General features: G+C 42.2%; 1 protein-coding gene across 2 annotated transcripts in view; it reads right to left on the bottom strand.

The window, feature by feature from the left end:
* Positions 1-17,648, bottom strand: part of LOC134541960 (lachesin-like) — an 84,373-nt gene that overhangs the window by 37,940 nt on the left and 28,785 nt on the right. For both annotated transcript variants that reach the window (XM_063385760.1, XM_063385848.1), the window contains exon 2: positions 8,162-8,340. In XM_063385760.1, the coding sequence (XP_063241830.1) occupies positions 8,162-8,340 (179 nt within the window). The remainder of the gene's footprint in view (positions 1-8,161; positions 8,341-17,648) is intronic.

The raw sequence follows: 17,648 nt of genomic DNA, 5'->3' as shown, positions 1-17,648 counted from the left end.
AAATAGTATCGCGTGGTTTGTCATGTAATATTTCACTTCCCCCCCTTCAATAACGCTCAACCCATACCTCCAAAACCCCCAAAATTCGAAACGAGCCATATATATTCTTCGCAGAATACGGACTATTTGTTCGGATGCATTCATTTCGCCGACCGGCATCCTGAAAGCTCACACCCACACACGAGCGCACACACGCCGCGCAGTCTATTCCGCAAACAAAAGCGCTGACACAAAATGAACGCAAACGACCGCATGGAAACACAAATATTTCCAGCCTCCCAAGCCTTACTCATCTCGCCCGCTGACCACCTACCCCCCCTTCATTATCTACCACTCGGGGCATCGATTCTGCTGAGTGTCATTTGATTATCAAATGTTTGCAATTCGGGGCCTTTTGTGCTGGCCGCTCGCCCTAACCTAATATGCCGGATATCGACAGCACCGCAGAAACGAGAGAGTCTGTGTTCCGACCGCAAGAGCGCTCTGCGTGCCTACTGCCGCCCGCTAGCTCGCTGCGTGCCTGCTGCAGTCCGCTAGCTCGTTGCGTGCCTGCTGCCACCCGCTATCTCACTGCGTGCCTGCTGCAGCCCGCTAGCTCGCTGCGTGCCTGCTGCCACCCGCTATCTCACTGCGTGCCTGCTGCAGCCCGCTAGCTCGCTGCGTGCCTGCTGCAGCCCGCTAGCTCGCTGCGTGCCTGCTGCAGTCCGCTAGCTCGCTGCGTGCCTGCTGCCACCCACTATCTCACTGCGTGCCTGCTGCAGCCCGCTAGCTCGCTGCGTGCCTGCTGCAGCCCGCTAGCTCGCTGCGTGCCTGCTACAGCCCGCTAGCTCGCTGCGTGACTGCTGCAGCCCGCTAGGTCGCTGCGTGACTGCTGCAGCCCGCTAGCTCGCTGCGTGCCTGCTGCAGTCCGCTAGCTCGCTGCGTGCCTGCTGCAGCCCGCTAGCTCGCTGCGTGCCTGCTGCAGTCCGCTAGCTCGCTGCGTGCCTGCTGTAGTCCGCTAGCTCGCTGCGTGCCTGCTGCAGTCCGCTAGCTCGCTGCGTGCCTGCTGCAGCCCGCTAGCTCGCTGCGTGCCTGCTGCAGTCCGCTAGCTCGCTGCGTGCCTGCTGTAGTCCGCTAGCTCGCTGCGTGCCTGCTGCAGCCCGCTAGCTCGCTGCGGGCCTGCTGCAGCCCGCTAGCTCGCTGCGTGCCTGCTGCAGCCCGCTAGCTCACTGCGTGACTGCTGCCGCCCACTAGCTCGCTGTGTGACTTCTGAAGTCCACTAGCTCACTGCGTGCCTGCTGCAGCCCGCTAGCTCACTGCGTGACTGCTGCCGCCCGCTAGCTCGCTGTGTGACTTCTGTAGTCCACTAGCTCGCTGCGTGACTGCTGCAGCCCGCTAGCTCGCTGCGTGACTGCTGCAGCCCGCCAGCTCGCTGAGTGACTGCTGCAGCCCGCAAGCTCGCTGAGTGACTGCTGCATCCCGCTAGCTCGCTGCGTGACTGCTGCAGCCCGCAAGCTCGCTGAGTGACTGCTGCCGCCCGCTAGCTCGTTGTGTGACTTCTGTAGTCCACTAGCTCGCTGCGTGACTGCTGCAGCCCGCTAGCTCGCTGCGTGACTGCTGCAGCCCGCAAGCTCGCTGAGTGACTGCTGCAGCTCGCAAGCTCGCTGAGTGACTGCTGCAACCCGCATGCCTGCTGAGTGATTGCTGCAGCCCGCTAGTTCGTTGGACACTCGCAAAACTTCCACCGCTGCGCTATGTCATATTCACGAGACCACATTTGTCCTAGGCATTCAGTTGCGTCTGTGACGCGCTATTGTGGGTTCACTGGGCGCTGCTCTGATTAACAATGACTACATTGACAGTTAATTTTTTTTGGAGTGCTAATTCTCCTTATCCAAAAATAAATAAAAATAAAACACTCATATGTCTGTTGAAAGCTGTTCTACTAATTGGGAAAGGTCATTGAGATAATTTACAGTTTTATAGAAGACTAAACATTTATGCTAGCGAACAATCAATACGTGAAATAACCTGAGGTGTTGAACAGTTAGAGATCAAACTCCTATTTTTATATTCTAGTGACTGGCGGTTAACAAACGCGCGTGAAGTGTTGAAGTGACAGCTGTTACTTTATTTCTTGTTTTACATGCCGAGGTAAATGTTAGGCTAATGTAAATGTCCTAGGGGTTGACTTGTTGTTGGACCGCCTATGGGACCCCCATTGGAAGCAAACGGAAAAAGAGTTCCAGTGGTCAGTGACAGAAAAAAAGGCGTAGTTAAGCCCAAAGGGATCGGGAAAACGGGGAAACATTTTTATATAAAGTTAACTGGGACCGAAAGTGTCGAATTTCCCACTCACCATTATGCAGGGGATGGATGGCTCCGAAGATGCGCACCACTCGCGAAAGACACTCCCGAGTCATAATGATAAACTATTTATCAGACGGCTGCTAATGATGACCGCAAAATAACTACACGTGGGATCACTCCCGGACTCGTGGGAGCAATTACACCCCTCTTTTAAAAAAAGGCCTTCTCGTTACTTAAATAAAAAAACTCGGCCAGCGTGGCTAGTGCCGACGCACGAAAAGTGTTCGTAATGATGGTGGAGGACCTGATGCAAATTTTTGAAGGGCCCTCAGGTTAAAACTCACGCGAGTAGAGTACGGAGAAGGAGAAGTCGCCCTCTGATTGGCCAGGAGCTGGGATAGAGGTATCGCTAGGTGGATATGTGGTAGCCTACACGCCAGGGGCATCGGGAGGTAACGCACTGCGCTCTGTCGGAGCGCAGGAGAAACAGACTTGGCATTAGTTCCCCGATGTCTCTTCAGAGTGCGGGCTGAATAGTGTGTTAACCCTAGCCTTTAAGGGCAGTGTCGGAGCTGCTCTCTAGGGGGCTATAGGAAAATAGGAGAGGGCATGCTTAAGGGGGTGCCTCCCATTTCAGGTCAAGATTTTATATTTACAGTAATTACAAATAAACTTGTAGATTTTTAAATTGTTTAAATTTCACGAAATGAAAAAAAAATATACAGAGCATACTTTTTGCATAATTAGCTGCCAAAGTTACATTTTTAATATTTTTGGGTTGTACAAATAAGGAGAATTTAATTTATTGCAGAACTGAAACTTTTTAGGTAAAACTGCAATGCCACTGGCTACTTCATGAAATGGTTTGAATTTCTTTCAGAAAATATTAATTAATTTTGCCCGGCATTTCAAAATTCTCAAATTTGTTACGCTTTTGACAGCCAAGAACCATGAAATGAGTTTTTGCGATAGAAATGCAAACCAATTCTTTAAGTAGCCAGTGGTATTGCAGTTGAACCTAAAAAAGTTTCAGTTTTGTAATAAATGAAATACTCCTTATTTGTACAATCCAAAAAAGTTAATTTAACTTTGGCAGCTAATTATGCAAAAAGTATGCTCTGTACATATTTTTAATTTCGTGAAAGTTTAAACAATTGAACACGTATACAAGTTGATCAGTGATTAATATAAATATAAAATCATGACCCGAAATGGGAGGCGCACGCCCTTAATGTCTTAGCCGGAAGATGGTGAGTGTAGGCCTATCGCCAACCAGAGAGGTGACCTTGAGTGCAGTCTGGGTCACTGCACCAGGGGAAGTTTATGGAACGTATAGTGGGAAGGGTGAGTGGTGGAGGGATCTGGCGCCGATACGTGTCCGACAGCCCTGGAACATTAAGAATGGCGCATGTCTGGAGCTGCTAACCTAAGCTGAGCTCTGGGAACGGAGCTGCCCTGTGAGGCTGAGAAAAGCACTCTCGGTCACGAAGCCGGGCACAGGGTGTCCACAAGGGAAAAATATTTCTTACCAACTTAGGCGAGAAAAAAGTACTAGATTTGAAAAAAAAGTACTAAATTATAATTTGTTTAGGTTTCAACAATTTAGGAAGTTATTATCAAAATTGCAATGCTCGAACTTAAATATCACACCACACGCACATACATTCCATAGTTTTTAAAAATAATTACGCTTAATAATAAAACATTTGGAGTAAATGTAATATTATTATATTCAAGAAAAAAAAGTACTAGATCTGAACGTAAATGTAATAGATCAATAATAAAACTTATTAAAGTACTATATCTAGTACGAGAGTACTAACTGTGGACACCCTGGCCGGACAGTGTTACTGGTCGCGTTCGTGGCCTGAGGCGGGAAGAAAAATGCTTGGCTGGCGAAACCACACCGGGATATCAGTTTCGGCGCTGGGGAAACGTAGCGGGACTCTAGAAGGAAAGATTTGATCAGGATGAACAATGGGCTAACAAAGTTTTTATTAGGGGTTTACGGTGAAAATAAATTTGTTCCAATTATTTAAAATTTGCGGCACAACCTTATCCCGTCGCACTGCTGGGTCTCCGGGTAGACATGATCGTTAATAAATACAAGCAGGCTTATGATACCCTGACGCCCACAATTTCGAAGTAAAGTCAGTGGATTATGAGCCTTGCCTGTTATTAAACGTCACCGAATTTTTGAAGTTATACTTCTTTAGGCGCGTTATGAAAAAAAATGATGATATTGAAATTTTAAGGTGCGCGCGCATCACTGTAACACAAAATTAACAGGTTGAAGCTGGGCGCGCACCATGTGACGGCATTTTCACAGGAAGATGGCGGACCCACGTGTATGAACATAAACCCACATTAGGGGACTTACCAAACGTATTGGTCTGCCAAATGAAACTTTATGATAGTGAAATCACCATGGAATTTATTTTGGTAAACTAAAATAGTCATAGTAAAGAGTAAATTCCCAGTTAAAAAAAACACATTATTTTGGCAGTTCATGAAACATAACACACAATTTTCTCGTAACCTTCTGTCAGAGCAGTGGTTATACTGCGCGGTCAATATACTGAAGGGCCGTGGTTCAATACTCGGCGATAGGTTTTTTTTTTACTTTTATTGAAGTTATACTTCTTTAGGCGCGTTATGAAAAAATGATGAGAGTGAAATTTTAGGATGCGCGCGCATCACTGTAACACAAAATTAACAGGTTGAAGATGCCCGCTAAATCGCTCATTAAGTCTCGTAAAAAAGCTACCAACAAAATAGAAATTGAACCTCTATTAGTCGCGCATGTTGGAACGGTCGTCGCCTCTGATCAGTTTTCATATTTATAATATTTATTACTATTCGTAAATATTAGTAAAAAAAAATTGTGCCTTCATACTTCTTCAAGTGCTCCAATATAATTGAGGTTAACTATCCGTATGTATTATTTAATATAATTTATACTAAATATTATTATATTATTAATGTTAAATATTTATTTTTGGTTATGTAATATTTACAAAATAAAGAAATAAATCGAGTAAAACATTTAATAAAAAATTTGTGATAAAAATTAAAATCGAACAACATATTAAAATATTAATTTTTAATATTTATTATTAAATTGAATAAATAATGAATATTTATAAAAGTAAATGAATAAAATTAATGAATACTTTTTGATAAAAATGAAAAGTGAATATTAAATTAATAAAATAATAAATATTTAAAAAATGAATAAACTTAAATTATTTTTTTGAATTTATTATTTATTTTCTTTTAAAATATGAAATAATCAATAATAAATATTTAAAATTAAGAATCTTATAATATTTAGTACAAATTATGTCATATATATTGATTATTCTCTAAATTTTATTTATTTAATATTTTTTTCAAATTTAAACTGAACTTTAGTGACTGTGTTGACTATCTTTTTCCAGCCATTTTATTATTTTATTGTAATTAATTATTTGCATGCACTTAAAAACTATTTTTTAATGATGCTAAAGAAGTATAACTTCTCACGCGCGTACATAAGTACACGCACCCATTTTATTTTTATGGCTCTAACTACTTCCTGTCTTCTGGGTTAAGCCCACATCCGTGGGAATGGTGGTGTGCTCGATGGTGCTGACATCTTTGAACGAAAATGATGCTGGGTTTAAACAAGTCCTGGTTAGGTGATTCAGTCGAGGTTGCAGGCGTGTAAGTCATGTGGGCCGACTCATGTCGACAGACTCATTTAGCATGGTATTACAGGAGTTATGATGATTGCTAGCGTACTCTATATTGCAATAATATGTGGTCACTTACTTTGAAATAAATATTTGAATCATCCCCCATTAAAATAAGGGAGAATTCTTTCGTAATATTCGTCTTTTGGAATACTTCAGAGATCACATGTTTGTTTGCAACTGTATGACTTGGTCGTGGTGAATCCGACAGTGCGACTTAATCTGGAGTGACGATCCGTCTCATTCATCCGACACCCGTCTGCCCTTCACTCACGTCACATAAGCCAATATATTGACCCGAAATATTCCATCCGTCCATCCGTTAAAACCTTGCTAAGCTTTGACTTTCCACGTATGAATGAAATTATAACTTATAAAATGATTGAAAGGCTTTGTCTTTGTTATAAACTTTATTAAGCTGCTTCCACGTTAGGTTTTCAACTTGCTTAAGAATAAGTTTTAAGTTTTTTTATTTGAAACGAAAATTGTCCATGACACAAAAGTAATTATTAATGCACGGTAACTCGAAATTAAAATTAAATATATGTATATATTTTTTATGTTTTAACACAAATACTTTCTTGGTTGAAAACCATTTTAATCTGGAAGTGACATCGCTAAAGCAAATTTTACCGGCTGTTGTTTCATTCTCTTTTAACTACTTAGTTCTTTTTTTGTTGAGGCCTATTAATCTTCCCATCGAAGCATAAGTTATACACACACGGTCCAATTTGTTATTTATTTATTTTTTTGTTTCAACTTTAGTGAATTTCACACCTGCTTGTCAAAATTTCGTGTTTCAAACAAATGCTTAATGTGCACGATCGTCGAAATGGCAAATAAAAACACGATAAATTTCCTCAGAAATATATAAGCCCTAATATAGTCGTTGGCAGCATGCGAGTGGAAACGTATGATTAGAGACCGGAAAAATTCGCGAATTCATTTCGTGATAGGCTAAAATACAAATAGTTATACCTCAGTGCTGCCTCTGCTATTGGCTCACAACTCACCTGGATGACTCTGGGCCAATGAGATACACCCAACTAAAGCTGTATCGAATCACAGGCTGCTGGCTGTTGGGACGTCTCACAAGACAGCAGCCAATGAGTGTGTGGCATTTGTCCGAGTGTACGTAGAAATATGGAGTTCATCCTGCAGGTTATTGAACCCGCTAAATTTTCCGGTCACTAGGTATGATGATTAGAGACCTGCAAAATTCGCGGATTCATTGACCTCTAGGATGGACTCCACAGTCCTTTAAATACTCGCGGAAATGACACCTGTTCATTGGCTACTGACGCGTGAGACGTCTCAACTAGGCTGTCCGTAATTCGGTACTTTCTTGGATTAATGTTTCCCATTGGCTCACAGTTCCCCGGATAAAATGCGGGCCAATCGCAGAAGCGGTACGAAGGTATAGTTGTTTTGATGCTAGCCTATCGCGAAATGAATCCGCTAATTTTTAGGGACTGGAAAAATTCGCGGGTTCATTGACCTCCAGGATGAACTCCATAGTTCTAAGTACACTCGGACAAATGTCACCCACTCATTGGCTGCTGTCTTGTGAGACGTCCCAACGTATCAGCCTGTGATTCGATACAGCTTTGGTCGGGTGTTTCTCATTGGCCCAGAGTCCTCCAGGTGAGTTATGAGTATAGTCCCGGAAATTTCGCGGATTCATTTAGTCGCAAGCTAGAATGCAAATCTCCACACTCTCGCACTGTGTTCATGATTGGCCCGCAGTTGTTTGGACACGCCCCTCTGCGACCGTGAGCCAACGATGTCCAGCTAGGAGAGAAGTAAGCGAATCAGGTAGTGCCAAATAACAAGGATAAAAATGTTCTCGCTAAGAAATCAACCAATGGGAAAGTAAACATGGGTCGAGCACACCTATAACTTTGAATTCTATCCTGAGGCCAGAGGAATCCGCGAAATTTCCGGGACTCTAGTTATGAGTCAATAGCAGAGGCAGCACTGAGGTATAACTATTTGTATTTTAGCCTATCGAGAAATAAATTCGCGAATTATTCCTGTCTCTTCTAATTATGCATGTCTCTAAAGATGCTCCTCGCGAGCCTAGCCTCGGTAACCGCGTGATAACACAGGGGGCAGTGGGGGTGGGAGTTTCGGGGCACCTTGTAGCCACCCAGGTGGTTGACGGAGCAGGCGAGCACGGCTTCCTTGCCCACGGCCGCCGTCACGTTGCCGTGAGGCTGCTGGAAGTCCGGGTCGCCTTCGTGGAGGCGGTCCTCGGGGTGTGCCAGGCCCTCCGGGTGTGCCAGGCCCTCGGGGTGTGCCAGGCCCTCCGCAGGCCCTGCGAACACACGGGTAACCTCGCCTAGCTGCAGAACAAGCAGCGAGGCGCCAGCAACACTCTGGCACCCTCTCAGTGGACGCACCGCAACGCCGAAATGCCACAACGCCGAAATGCCAAATTGACCACAACGCTGACAGCTAGAAAACTGCTGTGTACCACAACGCCGAATTACCACAACGCCGAAATACACTAACGCCGAAATACACTAACGCCGAAAAATGTCATTGCAGGACTGCCACAGATGTTAGGTTAGGTTAGACTAGGTTAGGTTGGACGAGGTTAGGTTAGGCTAGGTTAGGTTATACTAGACTGGGATAGGATATGCTAGGTTAAGTTAGGTTAGGTTATGTAAGGTTAGGTTTGATTGTGGTATTTCGACGTTAAGGTACATTTAAGAAACACACAAAAATTCCTTGAGTTGTTATTTCGGCGTTGTGGTACACAGCAGTTTTCTAGCTGTCGGCGTTGTGGTCAATTTGAAATTTCGGCGTTATGGTATTTCGGCGTTGTGGTAACGACAATCTCTCTCACTCGCTGGTTCCAGTCCCAGGAATTGCTCGGGTGTGGGAGTTGTACGAAACAAACCCAAAGTAAACTAAACTGTCAGTGACAAGTCAATAAAAAATGGGGGGTTGTATGTAAAATGTCAGTTTACAGACGATAATTTTACGTGATAACGTCATAAGAAAACACCGATGAAAAATTGCATACTTTTTTTAATTTTCAAATATTATTTACAGTTTTTGCAAAATTTAATTTAAATAATTTGTTTAAATATAATCACGAACAATTGGTTAAAAAGCCCTGTTTGATATTATAGAATATTTTCTCGCACGGTGGTTGGCCGGTTCATGCACGTTCGGCTCAGGCGGAACGTGACAATTTTTCGTGCGTGCAGCCGGCGTTCATCGATTTATAAAAGGTTGAAGGGGTGGTTAGCTTGTTTTTGATGAAAATGAACAACTAGACAAGCATTTTTAATAAATTTAATATTTAAAAATTAAATGGGTGCTGTGAAAAGACACCCCACTTCACAATACAGGGAAACCCAAGCTAGAATCTCGGTCCACACATAACGATTTTTTGGATTTCTATAGTTCCCCGAAACACTCCAGGCAAATGATGTGATGGCTCCTTAATTTTGTGAGGTTTATCTGCGTTCTGGTTTATTACCTTTTTTTTTTTAATTATATATATTGTGTTTATGCAATGCCTGAGCTGAAAAAAAAGTACTCTAATTCTGTAAACTAAATTTTTCTTGTTTCCAATATTTAGTGTGTAATTAATGTAATTTACAATGAATATTTTGACGACTTTAACAGATTATTGTTCCTAAAATTTGAGTGCCATAAAAACTCACGTTTTTTTAAAAATGTAGGTAATATTTTATATGATGTTGTCTGACACAATTGAACTTGGAACAGTGTTATATTGGATTATACATAGGATACATTTGACCCGTCCGATTTATTTTAACACGGGTTAAAATAGTTCAAATAATTGTGAAAACGGCCTTAATCTGTCTTTCCGTGACATCAGTAACCACTGAATCACATCTTTTTCAGCTAAATATACGTAGGCTACATACACATAACTGTGTAACATTTCTGAGACACAACATACTTTTCACAGCTTTCTGCTTTGAAACTTCTACCGCAAGCACTGTATTGTGTATGCATTGTATTGGCTTCGTCCAGAATTACCGCGGTTAAGATTCATTTATAAATTCGTGTTATTCATTTAGGAATTCAGTGGCATTGAGTTGGTATCTAGCGATAGTGTGTGCCCGAGTTTAAAGAACGAAGAGAGTGGAGGAGGGGGGGGGGTAAGCCCTTTCAAGAATGCAGGTTCGCATGGGGTTCAACAAAATATCTGTGTAGACGAGCTCACAGTCTTACATTGCTTTCCTTTACAATCTCTGCCCACTTTCGTCCGTGTTGAAGGGGGGAAAATGAGAAAAAAAAAACAATCACTTCATTGTGTCGCTGTTTTCGCAATATTTCTGCCCCCTCCCCTCTCTCCATGTCGCTCGCGGTTGAAGACGGCCTGGGGACATTATGTTTTTAACTTAATGAAATTCTTTTCGCACCACTACCCTTCCCCTTCCCCACTGCTACCCCCTCCACTCCTCGTAGCACTCTCTGCTGAGCCGGCAGAACGAAAGGCGTGTTTTCTCGGTACGGGGAAAGAGCTCACAATATATATATAATATATATATAGGTATATCGGTTGTATATTTATAGCCTTCATACATCACGCACGACAAAATAGCTCGCCCCTAAACGGCCAACGTGTGCTGGTGCTTCTGAAGGGGAAATCCGCCAGAAAAAGAAATTATTAGTTCCAATAACATAGCGTGCAATATTTCATCGGAATTTTCCTTTGCTTCTTATACAGTCCTTTGGTAAAGGGCTGGTTACAGAAATTATCAGTCTGCTCTTGGTATTCTTATGTGTCAAACAGAGCCTGTTGTTATTAAATGATGTATAATATGTTATAAATAACGCAGTTATTTTTTTTTTTGACGTGACAACGTCTAATAAATCGATGAACGCTTGCTGCACGCACGGAAAAAGTGTCCCATTACGCACATTGTCCCGTTACGCTGTGTCCTGTTACGCTCATTGTACGCTTGCGCCACATCTATCTCTCTCTCACTCGTTTGGAACAACCATCGATTTGACTTTTTCGAGGCACGTTAAACTTGAAACACTCCCATTCGTTTCCTACTTTTCCTATCATCGTCCTATTCTTAACAGAATAACACAGATTAGAAGAAGTTAAATAGCAAACATGAATAAAAGTTATAGTTAAAATAATCTGTTAGTTAAAGTAATAAACATATTTGAATTAATGAGTGCAAATAAAAGTAAATTTATCAATTAAATTGTAGATTTCATTTCACTCCTTCTTTGTATCCATACAAAATAGTGATAATTCAATAAAAATGATTCAATTTTATTCATAAAAGTATGCAATCATTTCATGAATGTTTTGTTATGGCGTTGTCACGTTAAACTATGGTCCGTAAACCAACTTTACAGACAACTAATTTTTTTTTAAATTATGGTCACGTAAAATTCAGCCTTCGTGATATCTCGTGTTGTCAGCAAGATATGCCTCTGAGATGTTTGGCGTCCAGCGCTCATCGTGCAAAGTCTGCAATAACACTGCTTTACCTCCTTTAAGACCCTCCAAGATAATTTCTTTTACTAAACTTAGATATAAATTATAAAAATACTTTTGGTTTGTGTAATTAATTGTTCAAGTACAGTTTTTTTTCGTCTTGGCAGCCTATCCAAAAGGGAAAAAGAAAAGAATTACTGAATTGTAACTTTGCAGTCTTTAAATTCAGTTATGCTGAATTTTTATCCGAGATAAGTTTGAATGACTTTGTTTAGGTGTCGAAGCTTTCGGACGGTGGAAGACGTTTGCACCAAAACAAAGTTACACAAATCAATCTATAGAAATTGAAATTATAACAAGAAGTAGCTAGTAGCACAGCAATGACTTTTGACCTGAAAAGTTTCATTCTAGTAATCCTTTCACTTTTATTTTATTCTTGAGTATATTAAATATGGGTCTTTAACAGCTAATTATGCGAAAACATTTCGATGGCTATTGTTAAAAATTTTATTACAACATTATTTGAAAGTCTCTAAGTAGGGGCAGGTATTTTTCGCAAATAAATCTGAACGCCTATTAGACTGCAACAAGTTATACTCACACCAGCAGTTTCTTACTTGTGATTGGCGGGTGTCTGCGTGAGAAGTGTTTGCCTTATTTGACCAAGCCACTCAGGACGTGTTTGCTTCCGCAATGACTCACTGTGATTGATGTTGTAACAATCGATATTGACCTGAAAGAAACTCACCCAGTCACGATACAAAGTCGATGCTACAGGGTTTTAACTTTCAGCCATTCTCGGAATATTCTCGCGAAATCTGCATGCCCCTATCTATAAGTATAGCAAAGTGTCACGAGATTGTTAAGTAACGAGCTCCCGGGCGCCAGAACACACTAAAGGTGTCTGAACTCCGGGATCGCTCCAGGGTAAGCAATCCTCTTCTTGTCGTTTATAGGCCTGTCCATAAGTATGGTTATCGCTAACTGAAAGGATACCGTCGGGAAATGTCGGGATGTCAAAGGTGGGGGCCTCCTTCTGCCCAGTCGACCAGCAGGAGACGGACATCCATATTCATCCGCCTGGTTCCAGCGAGGGGTTGTATTTCCATGCAAACGAGCTGAGCAGGCTACACGTGGTCTCGCCGACGAGAACTGTATATTTTATCCGGCGCCGCTCAACGGCGCAACGCAAAAATGTGTAAATGTTCATACTTCCGTATGCATATTTTCACTAGACGAGAGAATCACCATTAATTCCGAGCTACAAGAAACATTTTATTAAATGGATACGTTAGCATCTGTAACCATTTCACAAAACATACAATTTTTTTTTAAAAAAAAAATCAGTCTCCAAGAATACAGAGGATGCATTCGTGACATGTTGAACTATAATAGTTGTGTGTAAGCTCGTACAATTTTATGATTGTTTGCTGGAGTAAAAATCAACGAGAAACATCGTGTTATTTAGGTCGGGAAACACACAATTCTGTCACCCTATTTCTAACTGGTTTCACGTGTTGAAACAGAATTCCAGGAAGAAAACAAAATCTGCTATATTTTCAATAAACGGTGCCCTGACCGAGGCTACAAAATGGTTTGAACGCATTCTAGCTGAAATTTAGCAACCGTTGATGCAATTATTGTTTATGGCAGAAACGCTAGAGCTAACAGTACCATTGCACAAAAATAGAACGACCTTCTTAATCTGTTACGTACTTTTAAAATTCAGATTATTTCTTGCCATGACCATTAAAGCGTAAAAAATGTATTACAGGATAGTAACGCTACCGTTAAGTTTCATTTGGTACACCAACACCCTTGTTACGTTCTCCGAATATTATAAAAAAAATACTATAGCCTATATGAGTTAATGGAGCCAAATGCGGATCCACAATCTGGACGAAATCAACTAAAAAACGAACTCTGCGCATGCGCGGAATTCTGGCAAAATTCGACAAACGATCCGTTCCCTTAAAATAAGAGACAGGCCGTAACCTATCGTGCACTAGGAATACGGTCAGGGTACAGGGTGTATTCAACAACTAAACTTTTTTTTTTTTTTTTTTTTTTTTTTTTTTTTTTTAGTGTTTTGTAATAACGGTACAAGGTTCTTCGCCTGCGCTGCGCACTGCACTCGACGATAGTTCCAAGTGTGTCGTCAACCAGCCCCCCCCCCCTCACCATTTATAGCGATGGCGTTTAAGCTATGACTGGACAAAAAAGAGGACTCATTGAGAAATTAAAATCAATAATGCCAAACGATTGATCTTGAGTATAACATCTGTTTCAAGTTATGCTATTGCTATATTTGCTTTATTTAAAAAAGTTACCGTGTAGCTTGGATTCAGTTGGGCCTGAACTAGAACCTATAGAACTCTGCGTGTTGTTATAATTATAGTTATAATTAAGTTTTTGGTCGCGGCCACGGCGAGAAATACTCTCCTTTGTAATGCGATGCATGCTGGTAGCTCATACAATTGTTTTTGACGTGATAACGTCTTATAAATAGATGAACGCCGGCTGCACGCACGAAAAAATTTCACGTTCCGCCTGAGCCGAGCGTGCAAGAACCGACCAACCACCGTGCGAGAAAATCTTTTATAATATAAAACAGGTTAAGGCGTGCTTTTTAACTAATTGTTCGTGATTATATTTGAACAAATTATTTAAATTAAATTTGCAAAATCTGTAAATAATATTTGAAAATTAAAAACTTTGCAATTTTTCATCAATGTTTTCATATGACGTTACCACGTAAAATTATCGTCCGTAAACAGACTTTACAGACAACCCCCTTTTTTATTACTTTTTATTCTTAACGCATTTTTGAACTTATCGGTGATTACTTTATGTTTCGTGTTACTATCCTCGACCATCAATACAGCTCTTGCAGCTATACTTCTTTCTATCACTGTTTTATTTGTTTCACTGTCAGTGATTTTTTTAAAAATTTTATTTGGAGAGGATAACTTGAAAACTATTTTTGCCCGTTTTGAATTAAAATACTGATTAGATGACCATAGCGCGGGGAAAAAAAAGGCTATTGAAATAGTTGCTGGGTGCTCATTATAGAGTGAGTATAAACCACTTTTACCATCTCTCAATGGTAATATAAGAATGACATTGTTTGAAATATTACCTGCGGGTGTTTTGGCTAAAGTTATATATTTTTAATGTATAGTAGGTGAAAATTAAATTAATCTCTTTAAGAAAACAGTATTTCGAGAGCAATCTTGACTTACAAGCTTTAGCCACGCTAGTGTGCAGGGTGTGCCAACTTTCCGCTTTGAGTTGCACAAGCATCATCAGGATTCAGAGAAAAAAAAACAGCCGATAGTCATCCATGGCTGACCAATAACAATGAGTCTCCTGTTATTGATCACAACACCTTGTGAATCTCAGTTGTCTCTCAGGTCTGAAAACGTCTGCTGGAACTCAGAGCGAAACACTGACGTATTGACCTTCAACACGGTTAAACACCACAAATTGAATCACTTCAATAGGTAACAAGTATATTTTACACTTAAACGCTAAATACGTGAGATAAATGATGCGAAAATGTGAATCAGTTCAGAAGAGCAGTATAAGTCTTCACGTTTCCAAGTGCTCTAGTGTTTAACACTCTTAAAACAATTACTTAAACTATTGAATTATTCTTACAAAATTGGTTGCCAATTAAAATGCAGATATAATTTAGAGTATGAATAATACATATTTCGAAAACTATACAGTCAAAATATTTTGCAGGATTTCGATGATCAATTATTAATTAGGGAGATAGGTAAATAAAAAGTCCTTACTTTATGTACACATTTTAAAAATTTCATTAATGTGTTAAGAGGTTTAGAATGAAAATTTTCAAAATATCTTTTGCTTATTACTTGTGACTTACCTAAAACATTGCCTAGACTTACGATTGAAACCTCTGTCGTAAAATTGTACGTCCAAAGTTAAAAAATATATATATATATATTTATAGTATGTAAACCTTCAGCCCGAGCATAGTGTTACAGATCGTTATCGTTAGCTGTATTTCCAATAGAGCCTAAATTATTGAGCCAATACTCAAAATGCTTATCCGTGATGACAGGCAATTGAAAAAGTTATGTTGTGTTCGCACCGTTGTACCTTACGTCCTTGTCAGCATTAAAAGCCGGCGGAAAGTGGTATATGGTCATTATCATAAACGTGTTAGGAGGCGGGAGTGAAAATTTTTTGCCACGATAGTTATCGAATGTAAATATTATTTTCTGTATGTCTGGTTAAAGTGAAGCTAAAGGCAAATTATTTGCCTATGTTTTATTTTACTATATCAACTTTATGATGGCATGTTTTACAAATTTTATAGGTGAGATCTCTTAAAGCTATTAAACAAACTCATAGAATTAGCCTTCATTAACCTTCGGTATGCTGTGTAACAAATTGAATATCAGAGTGAAGGAGTCGACACACACTTAACAGAATAATATCTCCGTGGTCTTTCCTATCTTCCGCTAACATAACCGGTAGTAGAAGTAGTCATAGCGATCCGCATAAGCGGATGGAGAATGCTGCAAATTGTCGACGGGAGGAAACACTATCCGTGCAAAATAACGAGGAGGCGATAATAACTGCTCGTTGCTGTCGATGGTCGGGTATTCCCCCTTCTCCCGCCTCCCTTATTCAGCCAATAAACTGCACGCCCTGAGCTCTGGGCCCTCCTCGGCTGCAGACTGTCATTATCCCATCTATCTCATCACGCTGCTATCCTCCTAACGACATCCCTCCCTCCCCTCAAACTACCACTCGCTCGACGCCGCATTACCAGCCTCGTCAAGACTCGCCGCCCTGCCTGGCATCCGGAGGGTACACTGTAACACTGACATTACCAGCCTCGTCAAGACTCGCCGCCCTGCCTGGCATCCGGAGGGTACACTGTCACACTGACATCACCAGCCTCGTCAAGACTCGCCGCCCTGCCTGGCATCCAGAGGGTACACTGTAACACTGACATTACCAGCCTCGTCAAGACTCGCCGCCCTGCCTGGCATCCGGAGGGTACACTGTCACACTGACATCACCAGCCTCGTCAAGACTCGCCGCCCTGCCTGGCATCCAGAGGGTACACTGTAACACTGACATTACCAGCCTCGTCAAGACTCGCCACCCTGCCTGGCATCCGGAGGGTACACTGTCACACTGACATCACCAGCCTCGTCAAGACTCGCCGCCCTGCCTGGCATCCAGAGGGTACACTGTAACACTGACATTACCAGCCTCGTCAAGACTCGCTGCCCTGCCTGGCATCCGGAGGGTACACTGTCACACTGACATTACCAGCCTCGTCAAAACTCGCTGCCCTGCCTGGCATCCGGAGGGTACACTGTCACACTGTCATTACCAGCCTCGTTAAGACTCGCCGCCCTGCCTGGCATCCGGAGAGTGCACTGTCACACTTTCATTACCAGCCTCGTTAAGACTCGCCGCCCTGTCTGGCATTCGGAGAGTACACTGTCACACTGTCATCACCAGCATCGTCATGACTCGTTTCCCTGCCTGGCATCCGGAGAGTACACTGTCACACTGTCATTACCAGCCTCGTTAAGACTCGCCGCCCTGTCTGGCATTCGGAGAGTACACTGTCACACTGTCATCACCAGCCTCGTCATGACTCGTTTCCCTGCCTGGCATCCGGAGAGTACACTGTCACACTGTCATTACCAGCCTCGTCAAGACTCGCCGCCCTGCCTGGCATGCGGAGAGTACACTGTCACACTGTCATCACCAGCCTCGTCATGACTCGTTTCCCTGCCTGGCATCCGGAGAGTACACTGTCACACTGTCATAACCAGCCTCGTCCAGACTCGCCGCCCTGTCTGGAATCCGGAGAGTACACTGTCATACTGTCATTACCAGCCTCGTCAAGACTCGCCGCCCTGCCTGGCATCCGGAGAGTACACTGTCGCACTGTCATCACCAGCCTCGTTATGACTCGTTTCCCTGTCTGGCATCCGGAGAGTACACTGTCACACTGTCATTACCAGCCTCGTCAAGACTCGCCGCCCTGCCTGGCATGCGGAGAGTACACTGTCACACTGTCATCACCAGCCTCGTCATGACTCGTTTCCCTGTCTGGCATCCGGAGAGTACACTGTCACACTGTCATTACCAGCCTCGTTAAGACTCGCCGCCCTGTCTGG

The sequence above is a fragment of the Bacillus rossius genome, chromosome 1 (assembly GCF_032445375.1).
Source record: "Bacillus rossius redtenbacheri isolate Brsri chromosome 1, Brsri_v3, whole genome shotgun sequence".
NCBI lineage: Eukaryota > Metazoa > Arthropoda > Insecta > Phasmatodea > Bacillidae > Bacillus > Bacillus rossius.
The sequence above is the reverse complement of the archived record's forward strand: the minus strand, read 5'-3'. Positions and strand labels throughout refer to the sequence as shown.